Raw genomic sequence first — 14,281 nt, 5'->3', positions numbered from 1 at the left:
AGCCTTCACGCGTTGCAAGCAGAGTGTGTACGTCACTTTTGTCATAGGCTTACAGCCAGTGGCGTCACTAGGGTCACCCGCACCCTGTGAGGAGAGGCGGCGCTGCACCCCCCGCTCGTTGTGCGCGTTGCAACCAATAGCACACACAAAGAGAAAAGGGTGGGGAAGGAACATGGAGGAAGAAAACAGCACGACTCGAGGTATCAACTAGCTGGCGATGATGCGGCGCTCGGTCAAAAAGCCAGCTCAGACGCACTGCGGACTGAAGGCGGGTTACAGGCGATGTTTTCCCATGCCTCATGGCTGGATATCACATACTCGCTAGCACCGCGCGTACTCGTTGTTGTCCGCAGGGGCTCCCTATCATTTTCTACAAAGCCTCACGTGTATGCTCACTCGCAGCTTGAAAAGGAACCCATCTGCTTCTTCGTAGGGCGTCATTCGGGACCCCTAAGTGATCGTAAGATCAACTCTTGCAAACATGGACCTTACTCAGGTGTCACTGCAACATTCCTTTGATCAGAGCTGTGGCTGTTCCAGCACGTTCCAAAAATGAAGGCGCCTCTGAAATGTTGCACCGGAAGTCTTGCCGTACTGCAGCTAACTGTCTTGGGGTGTTCGGGTGCATTGGCTGCCGAGGGAGCGAGGTAGCATAATGGGAGTTCACATGCAGAGAAACACCTCCAACTCACTGTGTAACCGAGTCCGTTCCTGAAAACTTTCAGTGCCACGAGTTGTAGTTGGATCACAAGCCGAGCCTTTCACATGCCACCTGCATGGGTGAAAGCCTGTTACTAAGCATTGTCTATATTTAACTTTTCTCCTCTCCTTTTCTACAAAAGATGCAAGTTGACTCAGTCTGCATCCAAATTGTAAAGTTAACAACGCGCATTGATGCCGTACCAACAGAAAATATTAAGCGCGAGGTGGGAGACTGTGGGCATCTCCAAGGTCATTTGCTTTTTAATGCTTTCACTTGCCTTTCTCATTTTAACCATGCCTTTGCCTTTTTCAGAGAAAAAAAAAAGGTAAGAACCGCATGAGCACCCTTGGGTACATTTTCTCTCAATTCCCCTTTTAAAGAACCTGGCCATGCTAAAGCTGCTCTACTTCTCATTATTTTACTAGTCAATGCGTAGTGATCAGACTTGCCATTCCACAGAGCAACAGGCACTGCGTGCTTTTCGGCGTATTGAAAGTGTGAGGGGGATGCGTGACTGGTTCGAGGAGCGAGAACGGCACAGCAGATAAACGAGCAGGACGAAAGACAAAAGAGGCAGTCCGCACCAATGTTTATAGATCCTTTCCGCACTAGGGAATGGAGAGTGAACTGCATATGCACAAAAAGAGGTGATGAGGCGGCCGCCGACGGGTGTCGTCTAGCTCCGGCGCAGGGGCTCCCTATGGGTTTCGGGTTAATACTGGTGTTTCCAGGGTGTACGCACGTACACAGGCCCGGTTCAACTTTAATATAGCAAGGAGTCTGGCATAAACTAAAGCATGTGTTTTCAAGCATTCCTCACAACAGAATAATTCGTTCTACGGGAAGATCACACTTGCCAGTCAGTGGCACCGATGTACGCCCTTTTCGCGTCTTTACACAATAATTCATTTCGCCCTGCGAATCGCACCCGCCGCACCCCCCTCGCGACGCCACTGCTTACAGCTACGCTAACTTCAACCAGACTGGAATGGGTACGTCGCGCGTATCGTTAAATGACACTTCGATTTTATTTTCTTGTCACTTCCTGCTACAGCAACAACAGCTGTGACATTGGTCACCATGCACGAACGCTGCACTATGGCAAAAACGAGCAGGCTGTAGTATGTAGAGTCGTAAAAGCTCACTTTGCCATTGTTCTGCGCGGAAACGTAGACCTACACAATATAATTGGTTCACAGGAAGGGAAAGGCGCAGTATCTGTCACACTTACTCTGTGGACACCTGAACCGCGCCGTAAGGGAAGGGATGAAGGTGGGAGTGAAAGTGTAAAGAGAGAAAGGGGAGCCGTAGTGGAGGGCTGCGGAGTAATTTAGACCACCTGGGGATCTTTAACGTGCGCTGACATCGCACAGCACACGGACGCCACTTCGTTTCGCCTCCATCGAAACGCAGCCGCCGAGGTCGGGTTCGAACCCCTACACAGCATTCGGGCGCTATCTGAAATGACACGAAAAAGCCGCCCTCTGATGAATTTGATGATGTCACTGACCATTAGGTCGCCAAATGCTGTGGTTTTGGTTTCGTTTCTTGTCATAGCGATGGTTGTGAAAGTGCTATTAGTTGAATTCAACTTTGATTGAATAAAATAAACAATATCCGTCCCTTGCAAGCGCCGCTCAAACCATTAAACAACATGCATGTCTTTTATCATGAAAGACAGAGCATGTAATTTGAAGTTTGGTTACAGTGGCCACTGTAGTTTGGTGATGCATGTTGCCGCCTACGGGTGTTGCCGGCATGAAGCACTTGCGGCTTTATAACTTTAAAGGGTAGTTATCTTGCACACAAAACTACGGTCACAAACGGTAACCCGCAATAATTTTTGGGGGGTACTTGCTTGGTCGTGCTTTTAAATCTAACAAAAACATACCGTTAATAACCCGCAATATTCTAGATATGGTTGCCCTGCATTATATGAATGTTGCAAGAACGCTTGCAATGCTTGGTCTTCTAATAAAGTGATCATAACTGAAAACATGCTGAAACCATTCAAACCGGCAAACGGGTTCTTGTTTCCAGCGCCGGCACCTGCCGCATCGCCGTAACCACCATCGCACGTCATGTTTTCCACGCCGTGAGCAGTAGCACTGGCAGAAGTGATGGCAGGAGTGGAAGTGAGTCTTTTTACTCCACTGAGTTTGAAAATTTTCAAAGCAACCTTATGCTAACGTTGTTTTAATTTCCCTTCACGAAGGGCTTAGTCCGCAATAGCAAATTTGTATTTTCTTTCAGGTTCCTTCAGTGTTTAAAGACCTTCCGGTGAAGGTGCAAACGTCGAAGCTTGTCATCCGCAAGGATATCTTCCTCCAGCTGGAAGAGGCGACAAAAAGCGGTAAACGTTCCTTCTGGTTGCGATTTAACGGAGGTGGAACCTTCACGGTGTGCGGCTAAAATTTCGTTCATGTGACGTGTCATAGCGGGTCCGGTAGTCACCCGAGTTCACTCGGAACGGTGCATCGTCGAAATGCGGCATCGACCTCGATGTATGCACGTGTTGCCGGGAAGCAAGCTTTGGATTGTCCACTTTCTGGCCCTTGCCAGCTCTTTCCCGTTTACTGGGATAATTTTTTTAAAGTTTCATTGTCCGCATGAACAGACTCGCGTATCGAGTTGTTCGCAAAGACGATTACTCTAGCCGGTGTTATCCGACTCGATCGTGCTTTTAGGGCGCCGATTGATGTCGCTCGCTACCTGGTGCATAATTAGCTCATTTTGCTCTGTTTACTTTTGGCGCGGATAGCGATTACATTCCTAGGTCTACGGTTTCGTCATACATATCTCAGTTCAGTCACAGCAACGGCTACCTTAGGCGGTTTCAAGTGATGTCGAAACCATCGCGCCGGCGATCAGTCCCGGCCGGCGTGCTAACTAAAGACGGTACTACGTGACTAGGCTCAACGACATGAGAGCGCACCGCAAGCGCGCGTTAATTTAACGAATGTACCGTTAGTAGTCATCCGATAGCCGAAATTTGTTTTCTCTGTTGCATTTGCTCGTTGTTTGTGGGTTCGTGGAAGAGCCAGCGTTATTTGAAACCGGTTCGAAATTTGTTTGCGATTGCATGTCTTATATATCTATTGATGCATGCATTATTGCAGATATTTCGTGCAATTTATTTATGTGAGCAAGTGTGGAGTGCTGCATGAGAAAAGAACCTTTACACCGAGTCCACATTCTTCCCTCCCTTTGCCTCGTTATTTATTGAGGCTGTTGCTTTCATAGTGTGTACCAACTGTTGTTTGTTTCAAGGAAATGTAGCAATATGTTTGCAATAACAGCTTGCTTAACTGTCAGTGTGTATGCAATTTGCTGTGCAGTTAAATCGTGACCATTCCAGTTCTCCTGTATTTTGAAAATAATAATAATCATATTTATTTGCACATGAAAGAGAAGAAAGCATGTGAAGCAACATGATGGGCGGAACTAAAAGGTGAAAACCTGTACACAGTGCACTGGTCAACAGGTTGCTTATACAATATTCCGATTCCGTGATGTTTAGCCTCTGGGTGAAGTTTTTGTAATTTCAGTTTTGCCACTTAAGGCCGGCCTCAAAGCTAGGGCATGTTTAGCTATTTCCAAAGAAAGTAGTCCAGGAATATGTGAGAAATTGACAGTGTTACCTCGTGCACAAGTTGGGGAGACAAAAAAAGCTGACCGCAGTCATATAATAATCAGTCCATTGTATTCACCCTGAGAGAGAGAGAGAGAGAAAACTTTATTTCAAAAAGAAAAAAAAGGGGGGGGGGGGGGGCAGTGAGTGGAGTCTTCATTTCAAGACCCCAGTGGCCTGGGCAGCCGCTCTTGCCTGAGTTACCAGCCTACGCTAGGTCTCTAGATCAGAGCATAGAGTGGTCTCCCACTGCACCTCCAAATGGTGCATGTTTATGTGTGGAGGTTTGGGGCCTGTGCACCCCCATGTGACGTGGTAGGTGGTGGGGTGGTCGTTGCTCCAAGGGCATATGTCTGTGTAGTGTACTGGGAACATTATGTTGTATTGATGTAGGTTGGGGTAAGTGTTGGTTTGGAGCTGTCTTCATTCCCTCGTTTCTTGTGTATTTAGTTCCTTGTGTGGAGGGGGATAAAGCCTACATTGTTCTCGTAGGTATTTAAGTCGCGCGCTGTAAGTCGCTGGAACAGGAATGCTGGTTGTGAGATCGGGATTCACCCTGAGTAGTTTGTGGTGTGCACTGATGCACTTCTCACATGTGCAAACTTCGTACTGCAGGTGTTTTTTGGTCATCGCAATAGGTACTGGAATGTGCAAAGATATGGTACAATCAATAATGAAAAATTGTTATTGCACATGTCAGGTTCAGGACTTTCAATGACGAAGCTATAATTCTTGATAGTTCAACAGCACTGATAGGCAGGACAGAGTAGGAGAGGGGAGGGGAGACACAGAAACGGGGCTAGTTCTTGTTTAGCTAGCCTTGGGCAACAGTCTGAGGCTTGCCATCTTGGCACTACACCAACAGGTGTAACCAGCTACTTCTTATAAGTAGAGTGACCATAGACATTGAAAGGGCCAGTTTTTGATAAGACAACCTTCTGTAGCTTATTGCTGTTAAAAGGGGTCACACAGAAATATGGACATTGCTATAGATTGTGTCCTAGCAGCTATAGTCAGATACCCTTCTAAGGAAGCCCTTGAGGCAATGACGTCGATCGGTTTTCGTGGTGCTGAACTTAAATTCAGTTAAGCCATGGGGAATCCCCTTTCATCTGCCTGACCCTGCGATGTCACACTGGCATGTTTGAGGGGACTGTCCATGACCTCATGAGTATTGGTTGATGCCATTTGAGGGCCTTCTTTGAAGGGAATTTGCCACTTCATTTTGAGTTGTATCCAACTATAGTGAGACAATTTAGTCTGAGATAATTTACCCAGTCTTGAGAGAAAATAGAGGAAGCTGCTGTTGTTAGCCACAAGGACTATGTAACATCCTTGCCTGCAAACTGTGCATACAGCAAAATAGTTCAGTAAACAGATAAGTATTTTATTTGTGTCATTTTTACATTTCTTTGTTGTTAAAGTCCCTGATATTAGTAACATATTGACATTTCCTGTTGTCTTTATAATATTTGGCTCAGGCTGAGTAGCATATTGCCATTGCTTCATGCAGCTGACACAGCAGTATTTCGTTAATTACAAGCTATTTAGCTCTCACTTTCATAGCACGTTCACCCGCCATGGTGGTGCAAAGGTTAGGGCACTCGACTGCTGTGCCCAATGATGTGGGATCGAATCCCGACCGCAGTGGCCACTTTTTAATGGAGGTGAAAAGCTGGATGTCTATGTGCTGTGCGATGTCAGTGCATGTTAAAGAACCCAGGTTGTTGAATTTTTAGGAGCCCTCCAATATGGTATCTCTCATAGCCTGATTCACTGTGGGATGTTAAACCCCACAAAACAAGCCATCATGACACATTCTAACACAGCTGCTTTTGTTAACTTTAATGCCATAGAGAGGCGGACGTGTGATTAAATCATAAATAAGGTCATTTGTACAGCATTGGCATTGCTGCAGAGTTCAGGTTCTATGCTTAGTTCACAACTTGTGCATGCTGTTTCCCTGACATCAGTCAGGTATGAGAGGTGCATGTGTGCAAGGATTTTGTGGTTGCAGTCTCACTAATTCGCACTGTTTGTTATGCTGGAAAAGCAAGTGTAGCACTTACACATTGAACCATTATTCATTTTTATGGCATTACAGCCAGCCCTTTTGCTCAGATTTTGGTCATGTGTTATTGGCATTGGCATGTGTTAAGTATGTTGCCTGACCACCTTTCTAGTTTGGCAATGCTGGCGATTGCCTGGTATTGCAGGGGTGGAAGTGCTGTCCCATTTGCTCCAAACTGCTTTCCCTGCTCCATCCTGCTCCAAAATGCAATATTGCTCCAAAACTGCTCCAAACTGGCTACCACCATGTTCTGTCATCAAGTTAAGCAGAACACTGGAGCATTTCACCGCACTGGGTGCAAATATATAATGCGTCTTGCTAATTTTTGTAAGGGAGAAAAGCATGGAGCATAATAAATTTTTGTTTGCAAGTAAATTTAGTGGAGAGAGAAACGAGAGTAGCAAGCGAAGCATATAGCGCAAACTACTGTGAGCCATTAGGAAACTTGTCTGACTGCGAAAACTCCACAAGTTATTCTAATGCTTTTGCTATGAAAACAAACAAGTACTTCACCATCGAGCCTCTCTGTCAGTGACAAGCATGTCAGGCCTATGGCAGAGATGATCATACTTGAAGTGTAAGGGGTTGGTTTGCCAAAGCGGTCAATCACTAGCAAGCTTCTCAAGGGTGTTGGAAAGCCATACAGGGCTTATCACCAAGATGTTAAACATGAGCTCCAGCATTGCTCAAGCAAAAGAATGGTGAACTATTGGCAAGAGGTAGTGAAGCATAGGAGCTGAAAGTTGAAAAGGCTACTTTTCAGTGCATCTATCTTTCCCTAATGCACTACTGACTAGTAGTCAGGAATTTATCAGCACAGGCATAGGATCAAAAAGGATATGCACAATATAAGAGCGCAGAAATGTTGGGCTCATTAATCTGAACGCCAAATTAGTGGTGCTGCTTGAGGTCTTCAAAGTGGTAGACTCGATAGATTTCTCGACATTTCAATCTATCAAGTCAAAATAAGCAAACGGTTTAGGTCAGGCGGCTAGTCTGTTCCAAGTTGTTGCTTGGGTCAGCCTTTGTTATAAGATATATCTTTACATGCTTTGCCTGTTTGTCTTGTCAAAGATGAGTGCAAAGTTTGAAAAGCATCTAACTTACATAAAAAAGAATCAGATTGGCAATTTTGTATGTCAGAAAGAGAAAACCACAATTATCAGAGGCATTTGACCTTAGAAATGTGCTCCTAAACATAATTCAAATGCTCCAAACTATCATTTTATTGCTCTAAAGCTGCTCCGAAATGGCGTTGTTACTGCTCCCTCAATTGCTCCAAAATGTCCGAGCCAGCTTCCACTCCTGTATTGCTATCCACTCGCAAGCTATGTATCAATCATTTTATGCATCATAGCACTAGGCAGAACTAGCAGGCATTGACAATTTGTTCTCATCTTTTCTGTTATGTGGCTACCTGTGCTGTCACATAAAAAAAAGACAGTGTGTCATCTTGCATGCTTGGAATCCTACTTTTGCCTCTGCTTACCTTTAATAGTGTGCAGAGACTGAGGCAGATGCCATGCACTAACTTGTCCAGTGTTTGCTATTTTCTGTGTGCATGAATCATTTGTACAGGACCAAATGCTATGTATGCTATGCTATGTATTGCTATGTACTAGGCTGTGCTGGTACATAGCAATATATAGGAGTATTGGTAGGTTCCAGTTACCTGATGCTCATCACACACAGGTAAGGCAGTGGTTTGCCTATTGATATGCGTTTTGTTTGCTCTTTTTCAATCAGATTGGCATACTAATACAAGTGGGTAGACTGTTGGTTCCTGAATGTGTGTTGTGTATAAAGGTAAGCCTGTGCGTCACGTGACACCTGCTGCAGGATCCGTGACAGAACCCGTTGTGCGGGGACTGTGCCAAGTGCTGCGGCTGACTCTGCCTCGCTACAATGGGAGCACCTCGCGCCACCTGGTGGAGCAGTTTGTGGGCTCCCTGTTGGCAGCCCACCCGTCCAGTGCAGGATACCTTATCGCAACCATCCTGGACGTGTCCCGCGAGCACAAGCCCCTCTGCATCACGTGAGGGTTCCACCCCATAAAACACTGATCAGGCACCAGCAAATTTTATGAAGACCCAAACTACATACAAAAAATTCAAAATAGGAATATGAATCCCTTCTGCCGCTTTTTTTGCAAGAAAGACAATTTTGTCTATATGATTTGGGCATGCAAAGTCCATAAGCCTCCCTCAGAACTCTCGCCTTATCCCTCCAAAGAAGTTTGGGATAAGTTAAGGTCCAACGATGACCTGGGCATTCAGTCCAAGGTCTTCAAATGGGCCGGTGTAGCCAAAGATCTCCACGAACTGCAGTGCGCTTGCTAACTTGCCTTAATCCTCCACCCTTTTCTCAATAAAGCTTTATCACCACAGCCTTCCACTAAGATATCTATTCACCTCAATCAGTTTATGTATCCTGTATGGAATGTGCATTGATTCATTGCACAGTGTTCTCTATTTTTTACAGAGTGCTCACGTTGTTTTATTATATTTTGCACACACTCCGCTGCGTCGGTCTGCAAAAACCAACCTCTTTTTGCATTGTCTGTGATGTGCTTTTAGGGTTTGTCACTAGATGGTGCCACAGTGTTTTGAATATTTGGGGATGAAGCGGTGATCATGACTCACCAAAATTTTTGTCGATGATGTATACATTTGTGCGTTGTAACACCTTTGGATGTAGAAATTAAAATTGACAGTAGAACCCCGCTATAGTAAACTCGGATATAGTAAAGTGAAACTGAAGTCCCAGTTCATCTTCCATAGACAAATTTTCCCCCTTTATAGTAAAGATGTTTTTGGTAAAAATCTGTTATAGTAAAGTGCGCCTGGCTGCGGCGACGACTCCCGCGATATGAGATCACCGCCCGAGCACTGCGTAGAATCGCGAAACAAAGATTTTTTGTATTTGACAACAGAAAAATAACACCGAGTGTTCGTTTATGTGGCTTTACCACCAGGCTTAGCAGCATTTAGGAGGAGCCTACTTTACGGAGGTTTTAAAACCGTGAGGAGAAGCATGCAGCGCGTAGGAAAGAAAAGTAAAGCTGTCTACAAACATGGAAAGGAGGTGGCTTGGTCCGTTCATAAAGTAGAGTAAAAGTACAGCAAGAAATGGGAAAGGGGAAGAAACGGGTGAACACTCATTGCACTTTGCAGCACGAAGCATGAGGCAGTGGAGGCAAAAAGTGAAGGTGCAGCGAGTGCGGTGTTACAGCCCTTGACTGCCACGTGCATTTATCATTTATTGCCTTTTAAAAAACAGAAACAGCAAAAAGTGACACAGTGTTCATGCACGGCTTTGATTTTCACTTGAAATCAAACTTGGTGAAAGCCACCTTGTCCTCATGCTTAAGAGGTACTTTCACAAAATGTAAAAAAATTTTATAACAAAAAAATTGCACGAAAAGATGATAAAAGGGAAATGAAAAGTATTTCAGAGTTATTTTTTTTCATTAAGCAACCAGACGTTTTCAGTCAGTGCCTATTTAATTATACTTCCAGACAAGTTTTTGCGGCTGTGCAGCCAAAGCAACAGAGCCAAAACGCACCAGCTGACTGCGCAGCAGGATATAGTCCCTTGATATATTACGTGAATCATTCTCTGCAATATTATATCATTACGCGGAATTGCCTATGTTGTCATTACATCAAAATTGTACTACACGATAGGCCAGTACAACTTTAGTGTTGTGCATTTTAATATCAATACACGACACCGAGCAAACGGGATGGCCACGCCATCTGCTGGGCATCTCCCGAGGCGTGCGTCGGCTGCTGCTGCTGCGTCTACCCGTCGGTTTCTGCGTGCTTCGTAATGCGCTCGTTTCGGCAACGTACGCAGCGCATGATATTCATTAACCGCAAATACACGTTTGCTTAGACTTTAATTAGTCTAAAGGAAGACATTTCTGCCTCATTGGAGGCTCGAAAGCCATTATTTCAAGCAAGGAAGGAACTGAAACCGAAACCGTACCTGAGGCCAGATCTGCCAGAACTGCATGTTGTAGAACACCATGACGAAACCCCGTAGCCCTGGATCCATAGCCAGAAAGACTTGTTTGCGAGTATACCAGACATCTTCAAGACCATGTCATCACCAACAATTGATATAATAAAGACCTCGATGTAGTAAATATTTTTGCTGGTCCCAGTGACTTTACCTAAAGGGGCTCTACTGTACTGTGTGCAAAAAATGTCTGGTTACTGTCCGACGGGTGAAATTATATTATTTTCGGGTACATCGCTTTTGCCAACGTGCAATTATCACCGTGGTTACTACTCATGGTTTCCAGCACCAGACTACATAAAAATGGGCGGATGCACAGATACAAAAATTCTCTGTAAAAGTTTTCTACAGCGCTTCTGGAAGGACCAATACACAATCGATCTCGAGACAGGAAGCTTTACATTGTGATGAAAAAAAACCTGGACGCCTAGAGTGCAGTATTCCGTCCCTTTGAACCCTTGGTTCAAGTTATCCGGAGTACCCTGAGCACAGCTGCTGTTATTGCCGTAATAAATAGTTAAAATGGTACCGTCATCAATTTGGCTGGGTGACAATTGTTGACACATGGACTTTAATTGCAATTTTGATGCATAACTCATTTTACTGACTTTTTTGTTTCTTTTGTGAGGTCAAGCACCCAACCTCAACCTCACAGTATGAGTGTGAGGTGTGACACTTAGTGCCCTGCTGGTCACATGCTTGGTCACCTGTTGGCATGAGCTGAGAAAAGCTTTTGCCTTTCTCGGCTTACGCGCGCCGTGTACAGAAGGTGTGATAGAAAACGTCTGCGGTAATTCTACTTAAGAAAAAAATTTGTCTACTTCGAGAATTGAACCACTATCCTTCCGATTTCCAGCCGAGCATTCAAACCACTATTCCATGCTGCACTCGTGAGAAACAGATCGTAATTCCCTTTGTCTAGCATAAGGATGATAGTAGGGAGGAAAATGACGCTGCAATTTGTAATAATGATGACAGTAGTAATGATGATGATGCAGTTAATGGTAATGGTTACAATGACAGTGCATTTAGCTGATGGTAATAATGCTGGCAGTAGTGATAGTGGTGGCAATAGTAGCAATGACGATGCAGCTGATGAAAGCAGTCCTGCAAAGTGGCTTTCGCCATTTCCACTCTTAAGCAGGCTTGAGTGCAATCTGCAGCCTTTATGTTGTTCATGAGAACTAAAGCACTCGAGAGTGCTTCAATGTTAGTAATTGTTTACAAGCTTGACTGAGCACAACGGAAACCTAACTACGCAGCACTTTTCCTGCTTGCCTTCGCAGACTGATGATCTTGAATGAACAAACTTGTAGTGTTCTTCACCATTGTTCATGTGATTTTTCAAAAACCGCATTCCATTAATTCGCAGCTGGAATATCCATTTGAATGGTTTGGAATGTTTTTCCTGCCTTGATGTCTGCCATTTGGTGCTGATACTAAATGGGTCAGTGTGCGCTCGTTTGCAGGAAGAACTTGGCTCGCACCTGCCTCACAGCACTCAGTTGGTCTTGCAAAGTAGCCCACCAGGTCCTGGTCAATCAGGGAGACCTCAAACCTGAGAAGATCCGGGATCTGGTAAGGGATTACATCTGCAAGGGATCGAAGGGTGCAGGAGGGCCTGCTGCTTCCTTTGATTGCAACATTCGATGACAAACGTTGGCACTGTGGCTTTGTAGTTTGAGGCACTGTCTGGTTTGCTCCGGCTACCTTCTCACACACATTTTGATTGTTATTGCAAAGATTAATACTACTGTGAGGGAATAGCCAGTGAAGTTTTTTTCCTCTCTTTGGTAATCAGTAGAGAATTTTAGTATGCCGCGTTCCGTTACCGTGATCCGCCACTGCACATGCCCACGTTCCCTCAACGCTGATAGGTGGCGCCACATTCTGGAAGTCAACATATAGACCTGCCACATCGGGACCAATCAGTGTGTGCGCACTGCCAGCGCGTAGAGGGTTGTAGTGGCGGATCGTGGACCATGGTATTCTAAATCTCTCTAGTGACTCACTACATGTGTCTTCATATGTGTTTGTAGCCGTAACTTGGCTGACATAGCTGAAGATGCATCAAAATGAAGGAGCAGCCGGTTTGTTTTGAGCTTATATGAAATTGTGTTCCGTTATTAATGAGCACCGTGCTTTCGTTTGTACGTTGATGTTGTTTGGACTGAATTTGTGAGTTCACATAGGTTCTGTGTGATAAGTCATTGAGAGAATTTGCTTAATGCATCCAGTGCAATCAGTAGTGCACTTGGCCAAATTATCACTCCTAATTGTCATAGTTTCACTCCAAGTGAGGCAGCAAACCTTTTTCAGTTATACCTGCCATGGTGACTCGGTTGCATTGGCATTTGGCTGCTGATCCTGAAATTGCAAGTTCAGTCCCAGCTTTGGCAGCCATATTCAGTGGAGAAGGAAATGGAAAAAACGCCTATGCGCTGAGTGATGTCAGCGTGCAGTAAAGACCTGTAGGCGATTTAAATTAATTTGGAGCCCTCCGTTACGTTGTGTTGCGAAACATTAAAACCCCACACTTCCATTTTTTGTCAGTATGTGTGCCGTGTGCCTACTTTTGTGTTTCTTTTTCATTAGTGACTATGATTGAAACAGGCTCTTGGTTTCAGCTGCTTTTTTCGTGACACTACTGGAACGATCCTCCCAAAGATAAATGCCACAGTTATGGAAAGCCCTCTTAAATTAGTTTCTTGCTGACACAGTTTGAAATTTGACATAACCGATGCCTGCAGAAGAAATTTGAGGTGCCAAAGGGGCTTGTTAATTATTTTGCTTTGCAGTGGTGGTGGTCATATCGTTTTGTCGTTCCTCCTACTTCACAGTTGGTAGTAAAATGGCATCACATGCTTTTCATCTCTGTCTCCTCAGTTGCCCCCTCATTACAGTAATGCAGTATGAGTGGTGGAAATTTTCTTTTCATGTTCTTTCATTTTCATCTTGATGTTAGCATGCTGGATATGGCAGTGATTTTATTTTTTACTCATTGTGACAGCAGTTTTGCCTGGCTTGCTTACTAATGTCTTGTATTAATTGCTTCTGCTGGTCAGTTGCAACAAAGACTATATTGTATCCCCATTGCTGTGCTGTTATTCTTGGCATCTTCTAATTGGGCGCGTGCCGTCCCCAGGTGGAAGCTCAGACCAACTTGCTTCTGTCTGTGTCGTCGGCATGCGATGCCACGCTCAACAAGAAGGCTAAGAGGAAAATCAACTACCTGTGGAAACAGGTGGGAAAAACTTTCCTCATGCTTTTCACCACTGCACTGTTATACTATTGCTTACAGTGTGTGCAGTGGGACCGTAACTCTGTGTTGGTGGAATTGTAAGAATTGCAGTATTTAAAAATTTATAATGTACATGCTTTGATAACTAAGGCGGTCAGCACACAGTGGAAATTAACAGTAGCAGATGTGAGATGGCAAGACTTCATTGATCACTGGGGCATTCAGTTTTGCATCGCATATTTTTAGTCTGGGGAAGTTAAAACAGCCGAACCCGAAAATATCGGCCAAAAAGAAATGGCGTAATAATTTTATATACAAAAAAAAGAACTAGCAGTTTATAAGTTACTGTAACCTAGATACCAAAAATACATAGCACGCTCGCTACTGATTCACTCGTGGCGACATGCTGCCCACTGGTGTGCTGGCACATTTCTTGGTCAAGCCTGCATCCAGCATGTACCATCAGGGTTGCTGTGGATGGTTCTTTGGAAATAGCCACTACCTATCAAATGATATCTAGTGCGGTTACCAATACGTTATAAACAAAATAATCATTCATTAAATCTAAGCTACAATTGTTTTATGCAATGCCTCCAGCAGCGAAGCATGCCA

General features: G+C 44.5%; 1 protein-coding gene across 1 annotated transcript in view; it reads left to right on the top strand.

The window, feature by feature from the left end:
• Positions 1 to 2,730: 2,730 nt before the first annotated feature.
• l(3)80Fj (lethal (3) 80Fj) overlaps positions 2,731 to 14,281 on the top strand; it is a 141,726-nt gene continuing 130,175 nt past the window's right edge. Inside the window, exons 1-5 of the mRNA XM_084597788.1 lie at positions 2,731 to 2,838; positions 2,957 to 3,056; positions 8,245 to 8,440; positions 11,898 to 12,006; positions 13,574 to 13,672. Coding sequence (XP_084453914.1) covers positions 2,824 to 2,838; positions 2,957 to 3,056; positions 8,245 to 8,440; positions 11,898 to 12,006; positions 13,574 to 13,672 — 519 coding nt within the window. The 5' untranslated portion in view covers positions 2,731 to 2,823. The remainder of the gene's footprint in view (positions 2,839 to 2,956; positions 3,057 to 8,244; positions 8,441 to 11,897; positions 12,007 to 13,573; positions 13,673 to 14,281) is intronic.

Source organism: Amblyomma maculatum, chromosome 3 (assembly GCF_055883805.1).
Source record: "Amblyomma maculatum isolate TAMU_Amacu chromosome 3, ASM5588380v1, whole genome shotgun sequence".
NCBI classification, from domain to species: Eukaryota; Metazoa; Arthropoda; class Arachnida; order Ixodida; family Ixodidae; genus Amblyomma; species Amblyomma maculatum.
Note: the sequence above shows the minus strand (reverse complement) of the source record. Positions and strands in the feature narration are given on the sequence as shown.